We start from the raw sequence: 24,760 nt of genomic DNA, 5'->3' as shown, positions 1-24,760 counted from the left end.
CAAATAACCTAATGAAGAAACTAGTAAAAGGAACTTATCTTGAGCATGTAACAAAACATCTGTGAATAATACTGAACACACAAAGCATAGAATCACAACAGGCCTTTTGAAATTTTAAAATCTTTAACCAACAGGGCAAAGTGATAAGAAAAAGCACATAAATATATCCATCCTGCTAATTTGCTCTAGTAGTAAATCCACTTCCACTATAGTTATTTTGTTGTTTTTTTTTTGGTCTGGGGCCTGAACTCTGGGCCTGGGTGCTGTCTCTCAGCCCTTCAGCTCAAGGCTAGCACTCTACCACTTGAGCCACAGTGCCACTTCCGGCTTTTTCTGCTTATGTCCTGCTGAGGAATGGAACCCAGGGCCTCATGCATGCAAGGCAAGCGCTCTACCACTGAGCCACCTTCCCAGCCCTCTAGTTATTTTTTTGAGAAAAGGTCTCCCTCTATGCCTACGGGTCTGTGCCTCCCATGATCTTCTTTGTAGTAACTAGGATGAGAGTCTGGCCACTGGACCTAGCTAGAGGTTGAGATAGAGTCTCCCTGGCCTTAAACTTCCATGTTCCATATGTCTGCCTCCCAAGTGGCAAAGATTACAGGCTCCAGACACTGTGCCTGGCTTCTTTTTTCATTATAACTCCGGGAGATCCCTGAAACAAAGTGGCCCAACCCCATGAGCCTGGAGTTCTGTTGTGGGACTTGATCTCTGGTTCGGGAGCTATCCCTGAGTTCTTCAGCCTCAAGGCGAGCGCTCTACCACTTGAGCCACAGCTCTACTTCTGATTTTCTGGTGGTTAATTGCAGATAAGAGTCTCATGGCCAAGTGGCGCTGTAGCTCAAGTGGTAGAGCGCTTGCCTTGAGCTGAAGAGCTGAGGGACAGCGCCCAGGCCCAGAGTTCAAGCCCCAGGACTGACACAAAAAAAAAAAAAAAAAGCTCAAACTGTTTAAGCCGGGCGCTGGTGGCTCACGCCTGTAATCCTAGCTACTCAGGAGACTGAGATCTGAGGATCGCGGTTCAAAGCCAGCCCGGGCAAGAAAGACTGTGAGACTCCTATCTCCAATAAACCACCAGAAAACCGGAAGTGGCGCTGTAGCTCAAGTGGTAGAGCGCTCGCCTTGAGCTGAAGAGCTGAGGGACAGCGCCCAGGCCCAGAGTTCAAGCCCCACGACTGACAAAAAAAAAAAAAAAGAGTCTCATGGCCTTTCCAGCCCAGGCTGGCTTTGAACTGCCATCCTCAGATCTCAGCTTCCTGAGTAGCTAGGATTAAAGGCATGAGCCACCAGCACCAGGCAGCCTGGAGTCTGTCATGGGGCCTGAACTCTGGGCCTGGGTGCTGTTCCTCAGCTCTTCAGCTCAAGGCTAGTACTCTACCACTGAGCCACCTTCCCAGCCCCTCTGGAGTTCTTAAGAACAAATATTCTCCCAAGACTTTCCAAAATCTACCTCTTAAGTGTCATAGGGCTAGCCAATGTGGTCTGATCAGGGCACATCCACTGTGGCTTAGGGTAGAGTGTGACACAGGATAGGGAACAGAAACCAGAGAGCTGGCACTGAAACTACAGGACTCCTTCAAGGGGGTCTCAGTTTTGGCTCATGTGCAGGAGAGACAGGCCATTGTCTGTAATGAAACCATTTTTTTTTAAATTAATTTATTTTTGGTAAAAGTTTGGTACAGAGATGGAGGTTAAAGACACAAGAAAAAAAACAAAAGGGATGGGCACAGGTAGCTTGTGCCTGTAATAATAGCTACTCAGGAGGCTAAGATCTGAGGATCATAGTTCAAAACCGGACCAGGCAGAAAAGTCTGTTAGACTCTATCTCCGGTTAACCAGCAAAAAGCTAGAAATGTGGCTCGAGTGGTAGAGCTCTAGCCTTGAGTGGAAAAGGTAAGGGATAGCATTTACACCTTGAGTTTAAGCCCTAGTACTAGCACAAAAAAAAAGAAAAGAAAAAAAGGTTAATTTAAAAAAAGATAGGAATAACTCAGCAGTGGCAGAGTCCATCTGTTGTTTTCTTTTGGACAGCACTAAGGTATGAACTTGGCTTTGGGCTTGCTAAGCAAGCATTCTGCCACTTGTACAATGCTCCCCAGTGTGTTTCCTATTTCTTTAAAGGCAGCTGGAGCCCATGATGTTCTTGGTCACAAGACCTTATGCAGTCATAACTTACAATTACTATTTAAGACACAGTTAGCAGGAACCAGTCCTCTGCTCAGTACTTGGCAATTTTGTATACATTGTTTTGTTTTCACCACTACTGTTTTAATAAACCTTTTTAAAAAAAAAAAAAAATTTGTTGATGGTACTGGGGATTGACCTAAGAACTTCATGCTTGGACAAGCACTCTGCCACTTGAGCCACACCCCCAAGTCCTCAGTAAACTGCTTTTATGCCCATTTTTGGATAAGGAATAACTACCTTTGGTAAAGTTACTCAAGGTCGTGTAAGAAGCTAAGAAAAAGTTGAGCCAGGATTCAAACCCAGGCCTAGTCATTCTGAAACTCGTGCTTCTAGAGTCCTTGATTGTGCTCTTATGATTCTTTCACCTAGGAAATGAGATGGCCTATGACAGTTCCCTGTTCCTGACTTTCACATGAGAACTTAAAAGCAGAAGACAAGTTTTTATTTGGTTTTATTTAGTGCCAGTACTGGAGCTTAAACTCTGGGCATTGATTCTATCTCTTAGCTTTTTCACTCAAGGCTGGCATTCTACCATTTGAGCCACTGCTGTACTTCCAGCTTTTTCTTTTTCCTCTTTCTTTCTTTTCTTTCTTTCTTTCTTGCTTGCTTGCTTGTTTCTTGCTTTTTGTGGTTAATTGGAGATAAAAAGACTTTCCTACCTGAGCTGACTTTGAACCACAACCCTCAGATCTCAACCTCCTGAGGAACTAGGATTATAGACATGAACCAAGGTTATATGGGCTCATTATTATTATTGTTGTTGTTGTTGTTTCTTGGTGCTGGAAATCTGACCCAGGAGAGAACCTACTTTTCCTGTTTGTTTTGTTTTAAAAAAGTCTTACTGTATAGTCCAGGCTGATCTTTTTTTTTTTTTTTTTTTTTTCTGTTGGTCCTGGGGCTTGAACTCTGGGTTTGGGCACTGTCCCTCAGCTCTTCAAGTCGACGCGAGCACTCTACTGCTTGAGTCACAGAGCCACTTCCGGTTTTATAGTGGTTTATTGGAGATAAGAATCTCACTGCCTTTCCTGCCCCAACTGGCTTTGAACCGAAACCAAGCTGATCTTAAATTTGAGATCTTCCTACCTCTACCTCCCAACTCTGGGATTACAAGTATGAGCCACCACAACCAGCTGAGAGGACTATCTTAATAATCCAGCTAATGCCCACTTCTTAGTACCAATAAAATTGGGTCTGCCTAATCTTTGGCTATGGTCTCAGTTACCAAGACTAAGCACTTTTTTTTTTCTCTCTACAAGTTTGTTGTGTGCCCTGCCCTCTAGTGGTGGTAAAATATACTACAGTACTGACCTTGAGTGTATTTAAGTTTACTACTTAACTCTTTTTTTTTCCTGCTTAGAATTGAGATGTCTTTGCAGTTCTGGGCTCTTCCCAGCCCCATCACACCTTTCTTGATATGAACTCTTTCCTTTCCCTTTCTTTTCTTTTCTTTTTTTATAGTGCCAAGGACTGTTCAAACCTAGGACCCAAGTGCAAGCTAGCATGGCAACTATTCTATTAAGCTACCCCTTCCCAAGTACTTTTCAATTTTAGGGCATTCTGCTGATTAAATAGTCTGGACAGAATGAGATCCAAGAATATGAACTTTTTTTTTTTTTTGTCAGTCATAGGGCTTGAACTCAGGGCCTGGGTGCTGTTTCTTAGCTCTTTTTTGGTCAAGGCTTGTGCTCTACCACTTTGAACCACAGTGCCACTTCTGGTTTTCTGATGATTAATTGGAGATAAGAATCTTAGACTTGGGGCTGGGAAGGTAGCTCAGTGGTAGAGTGCTTGCCTTGCATGCATGAGGCCCTGGGTTCGATTCCTCAGCACCACATAAACAAAAAGAAAAAAGCCGGAAGTGGTGCTGTGGCTCAAGTGGTAGAGTGCTAGCCTTGAGCTGAAGAGCTGAGGGACAGCGCCCAGGCCCAGAGTTCAGGCCCCATGACCGGACCCAAAAAAAAAAAAATCTCAGACTTTCCTGCCTGGGCTGACTTTGAACTGTGATCCTCATATCTCTGCCTCCTGAGTAGCTAGAATTACAGGCATGAGCCACCCACACCAGGCAGAATATGAACTTTTATCTAGCACCCCAGATGTTTCTGATGCAGGATTAGGGTACGTCTGGAAAAATAATGGTCTAGGCAGCAGTTCAGTGATTGAAGGTATAGTATGTACAAGGTACTAGATTCAATCCCTATTACTCTCACTACTATTAATAATAACAATAATTCTCTATAGTAGTTCTCCCAAATTTACTACTTTCTCACCCCAAAGCGCTCTTCTTAAATACCAACTCAAGCACTTTGGGCTTTAGGGAATCCAGAATCAAATTGTTCATTCCTCTTTTCCAAACTCAATGTTGGGTTCCAGGAAGTCATATCTTGGGGCTACAGCTGCTTTTTGGGCGGCTAGCCCATGCTGTGATTAGCTTTGACTAAACTGGCAGGGGGAAAGATGAAGAAAGTTAATGTTCAGTGCATCCAACCAAGTTAGTATGCCAGTATTTTCAACCAATCACTTTAAATCACTACAGAAAACCAAGAATTTATTATTCACCTTTTGTTGTAGGTGACAAAAGTATATTCCATAAGCTCAAAGAGCAGGAATTTTAGTCTAAATTTGAGTTTGCCTAACTCAGTAGCTCTCAACTGGGGAAGATTTGAACCCCAGAGGACATTTGAGGACGCTTGGTTATTCTAATTGGGGAGCTGCTACTTGCATGGTATTGAACTTCTTACCATGCATACAGTAACCCTCCCACAAGAAAATGTCTGGCTCAAAATGTCACAGTGCAGAGGTTGAGAAATCCTGTTCTCTAACCCTGTGCTTTTGTCCTGGAATGGTTGAAAGGTTAGGGAACAGGGGCTGGGAAGGTGGCTCAGTGGTAGAGTGCTTGCCTTGCACGCATGAGGCCCTGGGTTCGATTCCTCAGCACCACATAAGCAAAAAAAGGAAAAAGCCGGAAGTGGCGCTGTGGCTCAAGTGGTAGAGCACTAGCCTTGAGCTGAAGAGCTGAGGGACAGCGCCCAGGCCCAGAGTTCAGGCCCCACAACCAGACCCAAAAAAAAAAAAAGGTTAGGGAACAGAACAAATGGAGGAGGGCTACCCCAAGGGCCTTGAGTGAGTAGGAAATGAGAGGTTTCTGCTAAGGAATAATGGAGAATGGAGCAGCTGGTTGAGACTTCTCTTTCTCCCAAGCTTGGCCAGAGCCCTGCTCAATTTCTCCCAACCTTGCCAAGTCAGTTCTGGGACTTCACACTAAGCTCGTCCTGGAGTGACCCTGACTCCCAGCTCAGGGCTGAGGCAATATATTTACCTGAGGCTTTTCCTGCAGGACTTTCTTTTCAAAGCCCTTAGCTTAAAAGGACCAGTGTGTTCTACTAAATCCCTAGGTAGCAAAACGGCCTTCTCAGTAGAGGGGAGGGTAGTAGTGCTAAAAACAAAAGATGGGGCAGCCAACAGACCAGGTGGTAGTGTCACTGGACAAAGGTCTTAGAACAGTCAAGTTGGACAAAGCCAGGATCCCCTCAGCAAGCTACTCAATGGAGAGCAAAGCAACTTGAGCAGGGATTAAGGGGACAGCTGGCTTTGGAAACTGGGTTTTAACACCAAAATAAGGTTTGCTTTTCACAGCCTTCCCTCTTCCCGAGGCTTGGGGCTCAGGCTCCCTGTGCCATCTCCAGCTCCCTCCTGGAGCACCCACACACCCAGCTGGCCACCATTGCAAGCCTCCCCAGTACTGGCCTCCCCACTAGGCCAAAGAGGGACGGGTCTGAGCTGACAGAAGGAGACCGGAAATACCTCTGCTTCCAAACTCTGAACCTCTGAAGAATTAACAAGCAGATGGGGGTGAAGGGAAGTGACAGTCTTGAAAGGGTAGGGTTTAGAGGATGCTTCGTAAATTATGCCCCCCATACTTGGGGTTCCACTTCCTTCCGTTACTACCCAAGGGAGGGGGGGTGGATAAGGGGGTGGAGGAGGGCAGGCAAGGAGGATGTGGTAACAGCTGATTCGTCCCCCTAGGTCACACTTTCCAACAATCAGCTGTTACTGGGGCAAAGGCAGGAAGTCTCCTTAAAGGTACAATGTTCTGAACACAGATTCAGAACTCTTGAATTCTTAGAGCTCCAAGAAGCTATAGCAATCACCTAGCAATCTTCTACTTAACACTGAATGAACTGTCTCAGTATCCATATTCATCTCAGTCTCAGTATCCATATTCATCTCAGTCTCAGTTATCTTTACTCTCACTGTGGGACTTACAGAAAAGTCATAAATCCTCATCCATACTTTGCTCTTTGGAGGTAGTGGTGAAGTGGGCAAGTGGAAGAGGTGGGCTAGGTCCCAGGCTGCCCCTTTAAATAAAGAATTCAGCAGCTTTTGCCAAGTCATTGGGTTCATTTCAGTTTTTGCCCATCCTCCAGCCCTTAGTCTTTGATTGGTCCCTGGAGACGGAGCACCCTCCTCATTGGTATCCGTCATTGAAATCTCTTCCCTAAGTAGGCCTAAATCTGGGAAGGACCAGACCGAATGGGGTTAATGAAAGGGTGGGACTTCTGGCCACCTGCGCTTGTGCATGCCTCATCTAATTTCTAACCTAGGTTCTATCCCCCCTCCCTCCGCCCTTCCCCCTCCCCCGCCACCCCCTCCCCGGAATCTATCTGATGAATCTTGCTAGGAAGCTGCCCCTTTAGAGGCAACGTTTACCAGAAAAGACTCCTCTAATTAGAAAGCTTCCGCTCCAAGAGGGAGGACTAGGTCTCTGTTGATAGGGCTGTAAGAGCTAGCCTTTCTCCAAAAGCCCTTGGAGTTCGCCTCCAATCAAAGTGTCTCGCTGCCCCGGGGGGCTAATTTCCATTTTCATTCTGTTCACTCCAGCTGCAAGGACTGCTCCATCTTTTCTGAGAGAGCTTTAGCCTCCCTTGTGGAGGCCAGAGAGCCCTCCTCTCTTGTTCCCTCCCGGGATGTTTGAGGGTGCCTAACAGAGGCAACACCAGCTCCAAAAAGAAGAGACTGTAGCCCTTTAAGGACTTCCCCGGGATGGAATCAGAGATCAGTTTAAAAATGCCAACTCACAAAGCGTGCTGCATTCTGGGAGCAAGAGTGTAAGGCCAGGAACTACACTGACCAGTGTGCACTGCAAATACACACGCTTTTTAACTTCCTTCTGCTCATTAGACCCGGCTTTTGACGTAACGCTCTCCTAAGCAAGTGGCATAGGCTGGGCCTCACCTTTTCATTTATTGGCCACTTCGTGAGTTGGTGGGCGTGGCTTAGCTCAACTCCGCTAAGGAAAAGAATGGTCTCCTTGTCAGTCACAGCGAAGTCGTTCCGAGGGGCGGAACCAGAGGGGAGTGCTGGAGCCCCCGAGTGGGTGTGGTCACGTTGTCCAGCACTAGGCGGTGATTGGCTCTAAGAGGTGCTAACGTAGCTTGTGCGTCACGACGCCGCCAGCTGATCGGAGACTGGAGCCGGTGTGTGCTGGGCACTGGGAAGAGACAGCGCCGCCGGTCGTGGGGATCGGACGCTGTGATTTGCTCCCCTATCCTCTGCAACCCCCATAGCCCAGCACCAGGTGGGTGTGCTCTGGGGACCCGGTCATACAGGGAGAATTGTAGTAACTGGGTGATGGAGAAAAGTGGGGTCCTGGCGGCCACACCCTGCCCTCCTGGGGGAGGGGAGAGGGGGCGGCGGGGGCTGAGGCGCCCCGGGGGAGTGGGGCCTGGGTGGGCTGAAGTAGTGTGTGTGGAGGTTTAAAGAAAAAGTCCAGGACAGGGGTCGTGGTGGAAGGTCTGGAGGAGTAGATGGGAGGAAGATGAGGGGCCGGAGGGTCGGGGGCGGCTAACCCCTTCGTCCTCTGGTCTGAGGGTGTGGGAAGCGACCATCTAGCCTGGAGAGGATCTGGACCAGCGAGTAGTAGGGAGGTGCTTTGCCTCTGCTGGCACTCACTGGGTCAAGGCCAGTTCGGATCCCTGGCAGGGAAGGGGTCGCTGGGCGGGCCGGTCCCTCCTCTCGTTCCCTCTGGGAATGTTATGTAAGGGGGGAGGGGAAAGGAGTAGGGGGCGGCGGAGCGGGGCCTTATGCAACTCAAAGGTTAGGGTTTCATTGCGGTTGGGTGGGGGGGGGGGTGAAGGGAAGCAGGCAGGAGGAGGGCCGGGAAACCCTAGCCCCTACCCAGAGCCCCCCTCCCCCTCTACCGGCCGTCTTGGACAGAGAGGTCACCTTTGCACCTCCCCCCCACACCCCAGCCTGTCTGTGGTTGAGGCCCCTAGCCCAGGCCCTAACCGCCTGGGAAGCCGGCTGGCTGGGTGGGGCGCCTGGGTTAGTCATCGCTGGGCTCCCTCTCTCCCCACCTCTCGGCCAACTCTTGGCCCCTCCCCATGGCCTCGGCTAGGCTGTCGCCCCCACCTCCTTCTGGCCCTGGTTCCAGCCTCCAACTCATTTGGCCTGTCATCCTGGCTGTCACACTGGGCTAGAAGCTGTTAGGGTGCCAGAGGGTTGATGGAGCAGCTGGTCAGAGGGTCAGTGCCCTGGGCCCACCCCGCCCTGCGACCAAGGACACCTGCTTGGCCCAAACTCTGAATAGCCGCTGGATCTCGTGGGATGAACAGAGCCATCTCGGGCAAAGGGGAGTGGGACAGAGTTGGCACTGGTCACCTAGAAGGAAGATACCACAAAGTTCATGCCTCCCAAGAGGCTTTCGGAATTTGAAGAACCCCACCCCCACCCTAATCTTTCTATCCTCTTGTGTATAGAAAATGCCAAGGCAAAATCGGCCTTAGCCCCTCAACCTGGCACAGGCCATGCCCTTGGACTGAAGTGTCAGTGCAGACCCGCCCTCTCCAGCTCACAGCCCTCCAGCCTGCCACGCCCCCAGCCCCCTCCTTGGGCCATGCTGCAGGGCCCGGCTTTTCCTGCTGATTCATGCGTTGGAACTGTGGGGGCGGGGCTTGGAACTTGGAACAAAGTTCAGACATGGAGGGGCCGGCAGACAGCCTGGAATTCATACCAGATGTACCCGGAATGTGCAAGCGGAATGCCTGGCATCTGAGAGTTCTGAGGAAGCTGCCCAACCACCCTGCCCATACCCCCCTCCCCTACAGCCTTCAGTGGGCTGTCCTCTCCCTCACAGACCTGGGAGCCTCTGCTGACCTTCCAAACTCTAGACCTCCCTTTCTCTCTCCCCATTCTAGCCACACAGGCCCCCATGCTCTCCTTCCAGCTCAGTTCCCTGGGAACAAATTACTTGAGCTGATCACTGAACTCACATTTCTGGACCCGAAGTACAATTTCTCACCTGGGACCCGAATGACTGGTGGAGTGTATCCAGGGTCGTAGGTCCTTCCCACTCTGAGAAGCAAAAGAGGCTGGAGCCTCAGGTAGGCTGCTTGTAAAGAGGGGCAAAAGAAGTACATTTTAGAGCTTCCTCTAAGAGCTCCTGCAAGCCCCATGAGACAAGAATCCCTTAGGACCAGTTGAAAGTCTGGGCTTCAGTGACCAGTGTGACAGTGTTAGATCTTTCCTGTTTTTCTTTCCCTTCCCATTAGGAGCCTGTGCCTCCCACATCCTCACCTGGCTGAGCCGCAGTAGTTCTTCAGTGGCAAGCTTTATGTCCTGACCCAGCTAAAGCTGCCAGTTGAAGAACTGTTGCCCTCTGCCCCTGGCTTCGAGGAGGAAGAGGAAGAGAAGGAGCTGCTTTTCCTAGCATCTGGAAGGTGACAAGTGGGGACTGGGAAGGTCTGAACAGCTCAAGTGATCGATCATACCTTTTGGGAAGGGGTTGAAGAAACTTCACCCGGAATGACCAAACAAGTTTTAGAGTTACAGATTTTAGAGTTATTGGCTGAATTGGGGAATAGGTAGATTGAAGTATCCAAGGTTTGTTGGTTTTAGTGTGGCAATGCAAAGAGAGAAGGAAATTCTTTCTAACCCTTTACCCATATTTCCTCCCACTTTGCTTATCTCTCATTCTACCCTAATTTTCCTTACCAGGCAAAGGCCAAAAGTGAGTGTGTACTCTTAAGGAGAAAAGTGACACTGAAATTCTGATCATAGTCATTCTTGAATTTTCTTAGACTGGCTCAGATTCTAGATTTAGGTGTACTTACTATATGAGACCCTTATACCTGCCTGTTTCTCTACCTATGAAGTGGGGAATCCCCTGGGCCTGTGGATAGGAAGATAGTGGCTTTCTGCATAAGTTATTGGTCCTCCCCTGTTCCTACCACAGCACCAGTGGCTGGGACATGGTTGAGGGGGGGAAGACCAGGGTGAGACCAGTGTAAAGGGCCACTAAATGTTCACTGTCTGCATTGACTTCTCACCAATCAGGGTGACCCAAGGCTTCTGTCCCACAAAGTAGAGACTGCAACTCTGAGTTCTAGCTGCCTCTGCTGTTTCTTCTCTCAGTTAATATTTCAGAACAGTGAGAGAGAGAGTCAATTTAGGCCTGTAAAGCCAGCAAATTGTCCCCTCCAGCATGAAGTGTGGGATGTGATCACTTTTGGTTATCAAGCAGTATAAATCTGCCACCTTTAGCTCCCAATCCATTCTTATTTTTGTGCTTGGGCTCAGGTTTTCATGTGGTTCAGTGTGGGCCAGTCTCTCTAATGGATGATGGCCAAATTCAGGGGTTACAGGAATTTATTTGTCCTGTTGGGTGGAAGGAGATAAATAAATGGAGACTGTATTCTCCATTTATTAGAAACTGAAAGATATGAGAGTGTAGACCATTCAACCCTACCCCTCTACAGCCTAAGCTCTGGGTAGGATGTGTGTGGTACTATAGTGGAGTGGGTGTGGGTAGACTCAGTCTACTCATAGGCTTGAACAAAGATCACTCTGTCCCCTGGACATTGCCTCTGTCCTCTCTTACCCTCATTGCTTCACTGGCCACAATGTATTTCTCCAGTGCTGGGTATGTGGCTCTGCTATCTTTACCCAACATGGAGCAGGAATAAAGAATGGCAACTTGGCAATACAGAGGCAGTCAGAAGATCAGTGAAGGATCTGGTCTGGAGGCTCTCTGGAAATCAAGAAGGACTTCTAAAGGCCTGACCACCTAAGGAGAAGGGAGAACAGCCAGTCTCCATCAAGGACAAACTTCCTTCCATTTCTCTCCAGTCCTGCCTCCTTCAGAGATGTGGCAGCATAGTAAAGTGTCCTGTGGCTTTGCCCTCCTTCTGCCTCCAACCCACCCTGTAATTTTTGTATAAGCAGCCTCAAGAAGTCATGAGCCAGCTGTGAAAGGACATACATAGGAAATTCATAAAAGAAATGCAAATGTATAAAACCATAAAAAAGCATTCTTCATTAGTAATTAAAGGAAGACAGATATTACTAGAATCATTTTTCCCTTAGCGTGCTATGACAGAAATAAATAAGATCCAGTACTGGCAAAAGAACACTGCCATACATTGCATGTAGGAATCTAAACTAGTACAGCATCCTGGATGGAAGTTTTATAATATATATCAATCAAACACCCTATGAGCTAGGATGTAGCCCAGTGTCAAAGTGCTTGCCTAGCAAATACAACATTCTGGGTTCAATCCCCAGAACCCCTCCCCCCAAAATACACTTAACTCCCTCCAAAAAAAAATCCCAAAAGGTTCCATGTTCCTTTGACCTAATAATTCTGCTTGGGAACTCATCTTAAGAAAATAATTAAGGTTTTTACTGTAAAATGTTTGTCTCAGGGTTGCCATAAAGAAAAATGCAGCAACTGCTTGGGCATTCATTCTTTTCTGCTGTAATGAAAATTTGCAATCAGGGATTGCTTAAGTAAATTATTGTATATGCAACCAGATGGTGGAGTACTGTGCAACCATTAAAAGTCATGTAGAAGACATTTGACTGGAAAGAAAAGAAAAATGCTCTTGGAATATTAAAAAGGTTATAAAAATAGTGTGTATTTTTTTGAGACAGGATCTTGCTTTGTAGTCTATGTTGTCCTCAAATTCACCAGCTTCGTCTTCATGCTTTTGCTTCCTGAGTGTGGGAATTACAGTCATATACTACCATACCTGGCTATATTTTATTATCTTAATTTTGCTTTTAAACAAAATTTGTATTTAAAGTATGAGTGTGAAGTTGAATATATAGACTATATATTTTAAACACTCTGAAGACATATTCAAGAATGAAAATAGTGGTTATCTTTCAATGATGGAATTACAATTTTTCTCTTTAATTTTTCTGTAATTTCCAAGTTTTCTACACTAATAGTGCATTAATTTCATGTAATGAAATGTGAAGATGAATGTACTTTCTTTTTGAACTTTAGAAAGTGAATGTAGATGAAGGAAGAGCTGTGCCCAGTTCCTTGGTGAGAATGCTTGGTTGGGCCGCCTATTGGTTTATGATTTGTTGGGTGGATGTGGTGGTGCTAGGGATCAAACCAGAGCCTTGTACATACTAGGTGAACCTGAGCTACATGCTTAGCCCTATGAACTTCAGGAATATGTGAACTTTAGGAGTATGTGGAATCTACCAGCTCTGCATACAGAAAGCAACTCCCTGACTTGCTGGCTGTCAGCCAGTTGAAGGGGTGTGGAGTGGAGTAAGAAGGAAGGAAAACTGAAAAACGTGTCACTCCTCCAGGGATGAAGGCTATGGGAGGATTTTCCTCTCAAGGCTGAAGGAACCTAGATCCTAGCAGTCCTGCACCCTAGGTTTCTCTCTCTCTCTCTCTTTCTGAGTCTGCCCTAACGTTGAGGTGACCCGTGTCACCGTGTCATCTCTCCTTGCCCTTAGATTGGAAAAGATTTCTACTCACCCAACAGGTATCCAGCCCTGGGAGAGGGAATGCTTTTCAAGACTACTAGAGTCTTTTCTTCCTAATAAGGATTTTCAGTAGAGCCAAAAATAAAAGGAAGAGGAGGGGCTGTGGCCGCAGTGGGTTGCTTCTTAAAAATTAGGGCACTTGATTGGAAAGTACGAGGGTATAAGGTCAAGACTCCTGGAGTTACAAGTTTGCGAACGGCCTGGAAAACCAAATGAGACAAAAGGTGTGGCATAAAGCAAGTGAGGCGCCGCCTCCCGCGGTGAAGGAGAGGTGGAAAGGTCTAGGCCAGTGAGGTTGGCTGCGCTGGCTGCAACCGTCAGGGCTGTGGCTGTGGGGGGAATGGCGGGTGGGGGAGAGACGAGCTAGCAGGGAGGAGGAGGTGAGAGTTAGTGGGGCGGGGCTCCCAGGAGTGTCTGGTAAGATTGGACTGGGGACCCATTTCTGAAACTCCGAGAGGCTCAGAACCCTGCAGATGAAGAAAACCTCTGTTGACATTCTGGAAGTGCTCCCCCCCCCCGAGGTAGGTGGCACCCCCTCGGTTGCACCCCTCGGGGTCCAGGAGCCCCCAAGCTGCTATCCCAGGGTTGGGCAGGACGCGGTCGGTTGCCGGGGTTCCTTGGGCGGTGGCTCCACCGCTGCTCCAATCACGGCCCGGCTACGGCGTAGGGGCGTGGCCAAGCCGGGAAAGTTATAGCAGATTCGGCGGGCGGGGCGGCCAGAGAGCGCCGGGAACGGGAGAGCCAGACCTGTGACCCGCCCGAGGCCTTGGGGCCCCAGAGCTCTGGGGTTACAGAGAAAGATCCGGACCTAACTGAGCCGTCTGGCCATGCGCACTCTGGGCCCGACCCCCCCTTCGCTGTGTTTCGGGGGGCTGCACTGCGGGCTACCGCTGTTGCCCACGCCGGGATTCCGCTGTTGCCCACGCCGGGATCTGCCGCTCAGGATCGTTGGAATTGGCGGAACCTCTGTGTCCTGCAGATGGACAACCTGCTCACCAGGGCCGGGATGCGGCTCTGGTGCTCAAGAGCCTGAAGGTTGGAGAAGCACCAGAGTGAGGATGAGGGGGTGGAAGGCTGAGGTTAGAACAGGCCACAGCCCCTTTGAAATTCATAACAATTCCAAAGGCTAAACTGGGGGCGTGGATGCCTGGAGAGAGCCTAGTCTGGGTCTTGGAGAGACTCTCTCCATAGCTCCCGCTTCCCCCCTCCCTCCTCAGGCTGTCGTTTTATCCTTAGGTGGACACTGATCCCATTTATAGCCACCCACCCACTCTGGGCACTGCTACTAACAGTAGGGTTTGTGAGTCAGCCTGTAGGAAAGAAGGAACAGTGAGGGCAACCGTGGAACTAGAATCACAGGTAGGGATCAAAGGTTTCTGGAGGTTTACTAGGGGGGAACTAAAGAACTTTGGGGGGAGAGGGAACCACAAACAAATGAACAAACAAAAAGAACTAGAGAAAGAGAGGCTTGAGATTCCTTCCTAGACTGTGCACCAGCTCTGGAAAGCCTAATATCCCCACCCCTCCATACTCAAAGGTTACTTCCTGACTGATAGAGTTGGCATGCGGTAGAACTAGACTTTGGGTCAGGCTTGGGTCCCTCTCTATCACCCTATGGTGGCGAAACTCTGAAGGGAGAAAGCGAACAAGGAGGAGAGACATGCCAAACCTGGCATCCCAACCTCTCTTTAGTCCTTTGCCCTCTGACTTCCTACAGTTTCTCTGAGTACAGCTGGATTTTGTAAAAAAAACAATTTTATTGTAAGGATACTGTACCGAGGGGTTACAATGACAAGAATAAGGTAATGAATACATTTTTTTTTTTTTGTCGGTCATGGGGCTTGAACTCTGGGCCTGGGCGCTGTCCCTCAGCTCTTCAGCTCAAAGCGAGCACTCTACCACTTGAGCTACAGTGCCACTTCCGGTTTTCTAGTGGTTTATTGGAGATAGGAGTCTCACGGTCTTTCCTTCCCCGGGCTGGCTTTGAACCGCGATTCTCAGATCTCAGCCTCCTGAGTAGCTAGGATTACAGGCGTGAGCCACCGGCACCCGGCTATGAATACATTTCTTAACAGCTGGATTCATACCCACCCAAACTTGTGCTGAACTAGGAGGAAGGAGGCTGACTGCTAGCCACAGCTGAAGTCTAAGCACTGCCCAAGGAGTTTGGATCTCTTTGTGATCGAGTCCACCTGATAACAGAAACATTGAGTATGGCACTTTTCTAAGGACAAGTCTGGTATAGAGTGTGGGGATGGAACACAAAAGCCCAAGAATAGAAGTTGAGCGGTACTGTGTAGCTGCTGCAGCCCCAGGATGAGAATCTCCCTGGCCAAAATAAGGGGAAACATAAAGGTCAGGTCAGGCTTTTTGGAGTCTCACAAAATGATTGGGAGCACTTTATTATAAGAACTGAGATAGTGGAATGGATGCAAATGATGGCAGGTCTTCTGATCTTGAGCCCTACTTCCAGGTAGTGAGCTAACCTTGGAACTGGTGTTCTGTCTGGCTACTCTGTGGGCTTCTCTATGGTGTCTGCTCCTGGAGCTGAACTCTGCATGCTTGTACCTGCAGAAGCTTCTGCTGATTGCTTCCCAGGACCCATCCCTGGCCTTCGGCTTAGTCACTTGTTCACTCTGGTCCTCTTCCATCTGCTTGGTGCTTCTGGTTATTCTGACAGCACTACCAGGTACCTCTGATGCTGGTTATTCTTGGTGAAAGTAAGCTTGGTCACTGTGGGTGTGACAAATACCATATTAGATGTTCACATTCTAGTTAGTGATATTCTGTGTCTTATGTCCATTTGTCCTTGGACCCAAGAAATTAGAGGGAACAGGATATATTGTGATGGGGAGCTGGTCAGCAAAAACAATTCAATTCTCAGCCTAAAAGACTAAAGCAGGGCTGGGAAGGTGGCTCAGTGGTAGAGCGCTTGCCTTGCATACATGAGGCCCTGGGTTCGATTCCTCAGCACCACATAAGCAAAAAGAAAAAAGCCGGAAGTGGTGCTGTGGCTCAAGTGGTAGAGCGCTAGCCTTGAGCTGAAGAGCTGAGGGACAGTGCCCAGGTGACCCGTCCAGCAGGTCAGGTAATTTGGTGGGACCCGAGGGGGCACCTCCTAAAAGAACCAATGGGTGGAGAGAGGAAGGAGACCAAGCGCATAAAGAAAGACAAAGTCAGTCTGGGTAGCGTCAAGGTCTCGTTTATTGGTGAAGAAACTTAAGCTTTTATAAAGGTAGAAGGGGAAATACTAGGAGGAAGGGCGGGGTAGATAGGACATTTTAATAACGGGGTTAGGGCGAGATCTTTTTTGTCCAACGGTTCTTGCAACAGACCAGCCCAGCTGGCCCAGCGCCTCACGGTCCCGATCTTCCCTCCAGCCAACAATTTTGGGTTCGGTTGGCATCTGAGGCATTTAGGGCTGCGAAAGCCCCCAGTATTAAGTTAAAAAGTCTATTTTTGGCACGGGACTGGTCAGTAGCTAGGGTTGGCAATGCCTGGGTTGGCAAAAGGGGAGGGTAAAGATGAATTTGAACTAGGCGGTTTAGGTGTTTTAGTATTGGCTTTTGAAGTTTTTGGGTTTTGATAATTAGCGATGATTAGATTTGGCCCAATAGCTGTGGCAAGGGGTTCCGTCTGTAGTCGAATGGTAAAAGTTGTAGCTGGGTCATACCCAGTTCGGTACAGACGAAGCCCCCAAGAGAGGCCTTGTATCCACTTAATCAGGTCAATTGATTTTGCCTGGTTTGTGAAGCTGACTTTTAGCCCATTACAGCGACCACCTGGTGTTGCCCATGATCGGGACGGCCATTTTTTAGAGTCATAGCAAGGTCCACAAGCCCCCTGCCGGCCACAAGTGCCAGTTCCCTGCATGCTTCTATCCCAGGCCTCAACCTTTATAAGGTCATTAACGGGAGGGGACCACCAAACTGATCCAGTGCTTTCACATCCCCAGGCAGCGCAATAACCATCCCCCGGTCCACCACATTTCTTAAGTTGGGATTTGGATCGACTATGGCCAGGGCAAACATAAAATTGTTGGTTTCTAGTACTATGCCTTTGTCCTGGGCTAGCACAACCATACCCAGGGAAAGGCTCCTGATCGGAAGGGTCCCAATCTCCCCCTATAATATCACAAAGATCTACAAACAAGTTTGGAAACCAGGCTCCTGGTGGGTAAAGAGTAGAAGAGGTGGCGTTAGCGACTTCTCCAGTGTTAGGGTTTACAATTGACCATGTCTGTTTCACAGGCACAGGGGGGCTAGTCTTGGCAACAACTGGCATCAGCACGGTCCAGAAGATGAGACAGGCAGGCAAAGGGGAGGTCATCTTTTAAAGTAGGTTCTGAAAAGAAAGAAAAATTTTGTCTCAGGTTGTAGGCCTGGACCTACTTAGCATTATCTTTATTGGCATTATTGTCTGAATCATTGATATTGGTATATGGTTTAACTAATCTTTCGGGTAGCCATCTGGCTCCATTTTCCCTGGAATCATAAATGCATGCAGACCCTTTTCCCCAAATGATAATTGGGTCAGGCCCCTGCCATTTTCCCGTAATGGGATCCTTCCAAAGAGCCTGAGCAAACCCTTGTTGAGTCTTTGGGTGCCAGTGTCTTTCAGCAGCAGACCTCCCAAAGGCATCCAGTGTTAAAAAATTTAAAACAAAAAGAGCATGAGAAAGTAAGGCCTTTTGAAACAAGGTTTCTTGTGAGCGTAGTTTATGTAAGGTGTTTTTAAGCGTTTGATTGGCTCTTTCCACAATACCTTGGCCTTGTGGGTTATAGGGTATCCCTGTGACATGTTTGATTCCCAATTGTAAGCAAAATTGTTTAAATTTATTACTGGTATACCCCGGGCCATTATCGGTTTTTATGTTCTTAGGTTGGCCCAATACTGTAAATGTATATAACATATGACTAATAACATCTTTGGTGGCTTCTCCACTATGGGCGGAGGCACAAATAAACCTACTAAAGGTGTCTATAGTAACATGTATAAATTTTAGGTTACCAAAAGAGGGAACATGGGTAATATCCATTTGCCATAGTTGTCCAGGCGTGAGTCCCCTAGGGTTTACTCCATAATGGGGTTCAGGTAAAAGCATTAGGCAGTTTTTACAGCTTTTTACAATTTCTCTAGCCTGTTCTCTGGTAATTAGGAACCTTTGTCTCAAAGTCTGAGCATTAAGATGATGAAGACGGTGAGCCTCACGTGCAGCAGCTAGCTGGCTAGATTCTAGATGAGAAATCAAAACAGAACATGTGGCCAAATCGGCAAGTTCATTTCCTTGAGCTAGAGGTCCTGGCAAGCCGGTGTGAGCACGAATGTGGCCCACATAGAAAGGTGTTGACCTCTGTCGAATTAGCTTTTGTAAATCAGAAAACATTTGAAAAGTAGGAGTAGTAGGTTGAATTATGGGAACCATCTCCAAGGTCTGTAAAGCCCCAACCACATACTTGCTATCTGAATATAAATTAAAAGGGCTATCTTTATATTTGTTAAAAACGGTAACGGCAGCAAATAATTCTACCAGCTGTGCTGATTTAAAGCAGGTCTTTATAACATGTTGTTTGTTAAGGACATAAGCAGCTCTGCCATTTTTTGACCCATCAATAAATATGGTAGGGGCAGTTGGAATGGGGTTTTCCTGGGTGTTTTTTAAAAATACAAAAGGGGTGAGGGAAAAAAAACTGAAGAAGTTTATTTCTTGGCATTTGTGTATCAAATTCTCCGGAATAGGAGCAAATAAGAACAGCCCAATCAGGATCACGGGTACACAACCATTTGATTAGCTCTTTATCATATGGCATAATAACAAAATTAGGGTCTCTCCCAAAATAGCGTGTGGAAATATTTATCCCTCTCATAATTATTTGGCAAACCAGGGAAGGATAGGTGGGAAGAATTTTTCTTTTAGCTACGGGGAGGTGTACCCAAAGTAAGGGCACTGGCTCTTGCCAAAGTAGACCGGTAGGTGCAAACTCTGTGGAAAAGATGACTAGATATAGGGGCGCACCTGGGTCAAAGTATCCCGTGTGTTGTTGAGCTATGGCTAATTCAACCTTAAGTAGTGCTCTCTCTGCTTCCTTAGTAAGATGTCTAGGGGAGAAGGGATCAGGGTCTCCTCTAAGGAGATCCTCAAGGGGGCGCAGGTCTCCTTTTGTTAATTTTAAATATGGTCGTAACCAATTAATGTCTCCCAAAAGTTTTTGATAGTCATTAAGGTATTGAAGAGTGTCCCTCTTAATTTGGATCTTTTGTGTATATAAAAAGTCTGGACATAACTCAAATCCTAAAAATAAAAAGGGATATTGAACCTGAATTTTGTCTGGGGCTATGGTAAATCCTCTGTCTAAAAGAGCTTTAACAATTATTTGAGCAACTCTTTGTGTCTCATCCTCAGTTTTTCCAGCTATCAATAAGTCGTCCATATAATGTATAATATAAACTGAGGGATATTGAATCCTAACTGGGTCAATGGATTGAGCTACATACTTTTGGCATAAGGTGGGCGAATTGGCCATGCCTTGGGGTAATACCTTCCAATGAAATCGGGGATTAGGGCCCATATGATTTACCATGGGTATGGAAAAGGCAAATCGTTTACAATCCATAGGGTGTAAAGGAATAGAAAAAAAGCAATCTTTAATATCTATAACAATTTTAAAATATTTTTTAGGAATGGCTTCAGGGGAAGGAAGTCCGGGCTGTAGTGCCCCCATGGGAACCATTGTCTTATTTACTTCCCTAAGGTCCTGTAATAACCTCCATTTGCCCGTTTTTTTCTTTATTACAAAAATAGGGGTGTTCCAGGGGGTGGTAGAAGGTTCAAGGTGTCCTTGTTTTAATTGTTCCTGCACCAACTGAAGGGCAGCCTGAACCTTTTCTGAAGGCATGGACCACTGTTCTATCCAAACCGGCTCATCAGACTTCCAAGTTATTTTATCGGCTTGGTGTGCAGGAGGAGCAGTGGTCCTTAGGAAAAAAGGTCCGTCCCTAATCCCCCTCTATCTAATTTAGGGATGGGTATGATGGGCTGGGTACCTCCCTGTTCATGTTTTCCCAATCCTTTACCTGGCAGAAAACCAGTTTTTAACATCATCTGAGTTACCTTATCATTGGGGCTCATCATAATGACCCCCATCTGGGTCATAATGTCTCTTCCCCACAAGTTAACCGGCAGCCCTTCAACCACGAAAGGCCTCACTGTCCCCGAGTTTCCTTCCGGGTCTGTCCACTGGAGAAACTTAGAACTTTGTAAGGTATTTTGAATCTGGCCACTGCCCTTTAGGTGGGTGACTGTGGGCTCCAGTGGCCAGGTGTTGGGAGCCAAAAGTTAAGTCTCTCAAACTTGATAGGCTTAACTATCGCACTGGAACAACCTGAGGCTGAGTTTACAGAATCCCACCTTTTCACCACGCCCTAAAGTAAACACCCTGCAGCTACTAACGACCACCTTTTCACCCCCCATACAAACACCCCATAGCTGCTAACAACCACCTTTTCACTGCCCTAAGCAAGCATCCTGCAGCTGCTACACCCGATGAAAAAGCTTCCTTATTCTAAACATATAAATACCCCTGCGTGAAAAATAAAATTTGGCAGCTTGATCAGAATCCTTGTCTTGCTGTCCTTCGTGTCTCTGGTCCCTTCATTCCTTCTCCCTTAGGTTCATTGCCCTGGTTGAAGTCCTGCGGGTAGGGACAGCCAGGATTTAGGCCAATATTTTTTTGCTATGACTGTGGTGTCAGCGCCAGTGTCCAAAAGGCCTAGGAGTGGTTCTCCATCTAAAGAAAGTTTAATTGTGGGTCGGCTCTCCATAAGTTGTTGGACCCAGAAAATATCTGAAGATCCTGGTTTTGAGGACCCATGGGCAGGGTTTTTGTGAGAAAATGGTCCCATGAACGGCAAGGGGAGGGCCTGAGCAATGCCCCGTCCTATTGGAACAGTAATGGGGCCTTGAGGGGCAGAGGCCAAAATCTTTATCTCACCCTGATAATCAGAATCAACTATGGTGGGGGTTATGGACAATCCCTGTAATGAGCTAGAGGCTCGTCCAAGGATAAGGAAAAACATTCCTGGCGGAGGGGGGGGGGGGGCGGCAATACCCCTGTGTCTATTACGGTTATGCCCTCTTCAGGGGTTATAATTCGGGTGGTGGAGGAACAGAGGTCCAGTCCTGCGCTTCCTGGTGTGGCTCTAAATAGGTCTGCGCAGGTCGGGTTAAGGTTGTTTGGGGCTGTGGGAGTTTTGGCCCTGACTGGTGTTGAAGGGATTGTTGGAAATCATTTGAGGCCGGGTTTGTAACTGGGTAGGGCCCCGAAACGGGGCCCGCGGTCCGTTTCCCTGGACCGCAGACAATGGTTGGCCATTAATATCTGTCTTAGAGCGGCATTCTCGGGTCCAATGCCATCCTTTTTTACATCTAGGGCAGGGTCCTGGGGGCGGTCTTTTTTGGTCGCCCGCGGGGAAAGTTTGGCCGGACTTTGGTGAGCTGGTACATTCCTTAGCGAAATGTCCTGGGCTTCCACATTTACCCTTGTTACCGGAAGCTTTGGGGGGTGTTTGAAACATGGCACCAATTGCCAACATGGTTTTGGAAATTTTATAATCAAGAGAATCAACATCATTACAAATTTTGATCATGCCGTTTAAATCTAAATTTTTTGTTTTACCACGCAAAGCGGCTTTACAGGCACTATTAGCATTTTCTATAGCCAATTGTTTTATTAGTATATTGTCTGTACTATCATCTCCCAGAATTCTCTCAGCTGCTTCTAATAGTCTGGCAACAAATTGGGCATAAGGCTCATTAGGACCTTGAAGGATCTTAGACAGAGAGGTTGTGGTCGTCCCGGTAGAGGGCACGGCCCGCCAGGCTGCCATGGCCGCTTGGGACGTCTGTGTAATGAGTCCCCTTGGAAGCTTTTGTTGTTTTTCTTCTGTAGCAAATTTGCCCCTTCCGGTAATTTTATCAGAGGTCCATGTGGCCATTTGAGGACTCTTTTTATTTAAAACGGCCTGCATCTCAGCCCTGTCTATAAACTCAGCCTTCCAGGTTAAGAACTGGCTTCTAGTCAGGACTGACTGAACCACTTTAACCCACTCATGAGGCAGCAGGCTGCCTCCTTGGCCCAGTCCTTCAAGTATAGAAAGGGTGAAGGGTGCATTAATACCATAATTTTTTACTGCTGAATGTAAGTCTTTTAGATGTTTAATTTTTAATTTTTTATATATGATCTGGCAAACATTGTCCTGTTCTCGCTCCTCCTCTAGTTCCTCCCCCTCTCCCTCAGAGGCTGAAGTCTCCTGTTCAACATCTTCATCATCCGAATTATCACCCTGGGTGGTGTCTGCCTGGTCCCCCGTTCTTTGGGCCTGAGTACCAGAGCCGGTTATTACTGGAAAAAAGAGCGACATCGAAGCCGGCGTCTTGTTATTTTTATTTATCTTTGGCTTGGCCTGTGTATTTGGCGAGGAGCCCGCGTAAGGCAAAACAAGGCCGGCCTCCCCTGTAAGGTCAATCTGTAATTCCTGTATTTGTTGGGTGAGATCCCTTAATTCTTTTTTTACAGAAAGGACATCTTTTAGAGTGGAGACCTGTCTTAAAAGGGATTGTTTAGTTTTTAAGAGTCCTTCTACCCCCGGAATCTGGATAAGAGGGACTGAATCGTCTGGGGGGGCGCTGGGGGGACATGGTCTATATGGGGGTGGAAAGGGCCAGTGGAGTTGTCTTGTATGCCCCTGGTCTGCTATAAAAATTTGGGGCTGATATTGAGGACGGGGCCGTATTTTTCCTCATTATATTTGGCTGCCTCCTCCTCGAGGTCGGCTTGTTGTGAGGGATCAAGCCAATCATCGTCAGGGACATTTTGATGAATTACAGGATATGTTGCCTTTTCTTATTTTTAAGGATTTATTTATAGGGGGTGGTCTCAGTAAGGGGGGAGCCAATTTAGTGGGAATAGGCTCATCAATAAGGGATGGAGAAGGCGAAGTCGCGCTAATGGCAGCCTCATCTAGGCCCGATGTCCCTTTTTCCGAATTAGTTTCATTTTTTAAAGGGGCGGTTGGCGAGCTGACCTTAGAGCAAGGTTCATGTTCTGCCGGGGAACAAGTAAGGAGGTCTTCCGCAAGGGCTAAAAGATGGGAAAAGCGTCCATCTCTCTCCACATCTTTTAAGATGTCCCTGATGACCCCATAAAAACTGAAAAAGGCTTCGGGAACTTCTTCCCCCTCCCTAAGGAGTTTGTTAATGTCCTTTCCTACCTTATTCCAGGTAAGAGGGTGAATCCCTGGGCCATGTAATGTTAACCATGGACATTTTTCCTCCACAAAACAAAAAAAAGTATGCAAGTCCTTTTTTTTTAACTCTAATTCTTCTTTCCCTAAGATTACTTTTCATTTCCTTAATAAAAAGTCCTTCTTTAGACAGATTTTTGCCCATGGTTGATGGGACAGCAAAACTTACCTCAAGACTTTTTCCGGGGTGCACGAGCGATGCGGTCCGGACGTCTCTACCTCATGTGTCCAGGAGCTCCGTGTTTGTCCGCTGTCCGGCAGGTCACCGCGCCTCGGGCCCCACGTTGGGCGCCATTTGACCTGTCCAGCAGGTCAGGTAATTTGGTGGGACCCGAGGGGGCACCTCCTAAAAGAACCAATGGGTGGAGAGAGGAAGGAGACCAAGCGCATAAAGAAAGACAAAGTCAGTCTGGGTAGCGTCATGGTCTCGTTTATTGGTGAAGAAACTTAAGCTTTTATAAGGGTAGAAGGGGAAATACTAGGAGGAAGGGCGGGTTAGATAGGACATTTTAATAACGGGGTTAGGGCGAGATCTTTTTGGTCCAACCTGCCCAGCCTGTTCCAGGAACTTAATCTAAAAGTACATCTTGCGGTATTTCCGAGAATGGTTGTTTGTCAAAGTTTGCACAGGTGTCTGTAAAAGGTCAGAACACTCTCAGGCAGGTTTTTGGTCTCCTACACCCAGGCCCAGAGTTCAAGCCCCACAACCAGACCCAAAAAAAAAAAAAAAAAAAAAAAGACTAAAGCAAAGTGGTAGACTCCTCTTTTGCCTTCCTTGGTGGAGGTGGGGCCAGAATAAGGAGATAGTGATCTGCATCCACAGCCTGCCATGGGAGAAAGAGCCAAACTAGATTATCAGGATCTCAGGTCTCTTTCACCTAATTCCTCTCTTTTTCCTTCTAGTATCCAAGAAGAAATCCTGATGTTGGTGGCTGGGTGGAAACCTGGGTTCACTGAATTCTATCAGATGACCATATTTTCCATAAAAAAAGAACTCAGGAGGTAATATCCTGGTGTGTCAATTAAAGGCTAGCTAGAGGCATGAAGATAGAAAGAACTGCCAGGAAAAACAGAGCCTTTGCTCTAGCATTGGGGCAGATGAGAGAAGGAGGGGTCCCAGTGGGATAAGAGAGATGTAGCATGGAGTGGGTAGAGCCAAAGAGAAGAGATACCTCACTTAGGACCAAATTCTGGCAGCACGAAGAGGGCACAAGAGACATCTGTGGCCAGTAGGGATAGGATGAGAGTTGCCAAGTGACAGAAGAGCCCAGGAGACTGCATTGCTGCTAATACTTCTGGTTCTGAAAGCTACACTGCAAATATTAAGTTTGTACTTAACCCATCTGCTGTGTCCAGCCTTTTAAATGTTTTTGTTTTTTTCTGACCTTTCAAAGAAAATTATTCTGAGCCAGGCATTAGTGGCTGAGATCTTAGGATAGAGGTTCAAAGCCAACCCAGGCAGAAAAACTGATGAGACTTTTTTTGTTTG

The 24,760-nt window shown here is 47.3% G+C and overlaps 1 protein-coding gene and 2 long non-coding RNA genes across 3 annotated transcripts; 2 read left to right on the top strand and 1 right to left on the bottom strand.

Moving 5' to 3' along the window:
- Positions 1-7,542: 7,542 nt before the first annotated feature.
- LOC122103308 lies at positions 7,543-12,361 on the top strand. Its single transcript, XR_006146738.1, has 3 exons — positions 7,543-7,759; positions 9,732-9,899; positions 10,415-12,361. It is a non-coding gene; the product is annotated as an uncharacterized LOC122103308 (long non-coding RNA).
- Positions 12,362-13,442: 1,081 nt separating this feature from the next.
- On the top strand, positions 13,443-15,918 carry Tlcd2 (TLC domain containing 2). The gene is given in 7 exon segments (XM_042674146.1): positions 13,443-13,490; positions 13,637-13,969; positions 14,206-14,260; positions 15,451-15,502; positions 15,504-15,611; positions 15,613-15,685; positions 15,687-15,918. Coding segments are annotated over 7 exon segments (849 nt in total). The 3' UTR covers positions 15,867-15,918.
- Positions 15,919-16,155: 237 nt separating this feature from the next.
- On the bottom strand, positions 16,156-23,697 carry LOC122103307. The gene is made up of 2 exons (XR_006146737.1): positions 23,441-23,697; positions 16,156-17,313 (listed from the first exon to the last, which is right to left on the bottom strand). It is a non-coding gene; the product is annotated as an uncharacterized LOC122103307 (long non-coding RNA).
- Positions 23,698-24,760: the final 1,063 nt, after the last annotated feature.

Source organism: Dipodomys spectabilis, unplaced genomic scaffold (genome assembly GCF_019054845.1).
Source record: "Dipodomys spectabilis isolate Male_0828 unplaced genomic scaffold, ASM1905484v1 ptg000018l, whole genome shotgun sequence".
Taxonomy (NCBI): domain Eukaryota; kingdom Metazoa; phylum Chordata; class Mammalia; order Rodentia; family Heteromyidae; genus Dipodomys; species Dipodomys spectabilis.
Note: the sequence above shows the minus strand (reverse complement) of the source record. Positions and strands in the feature narration are given on the sequence as shown.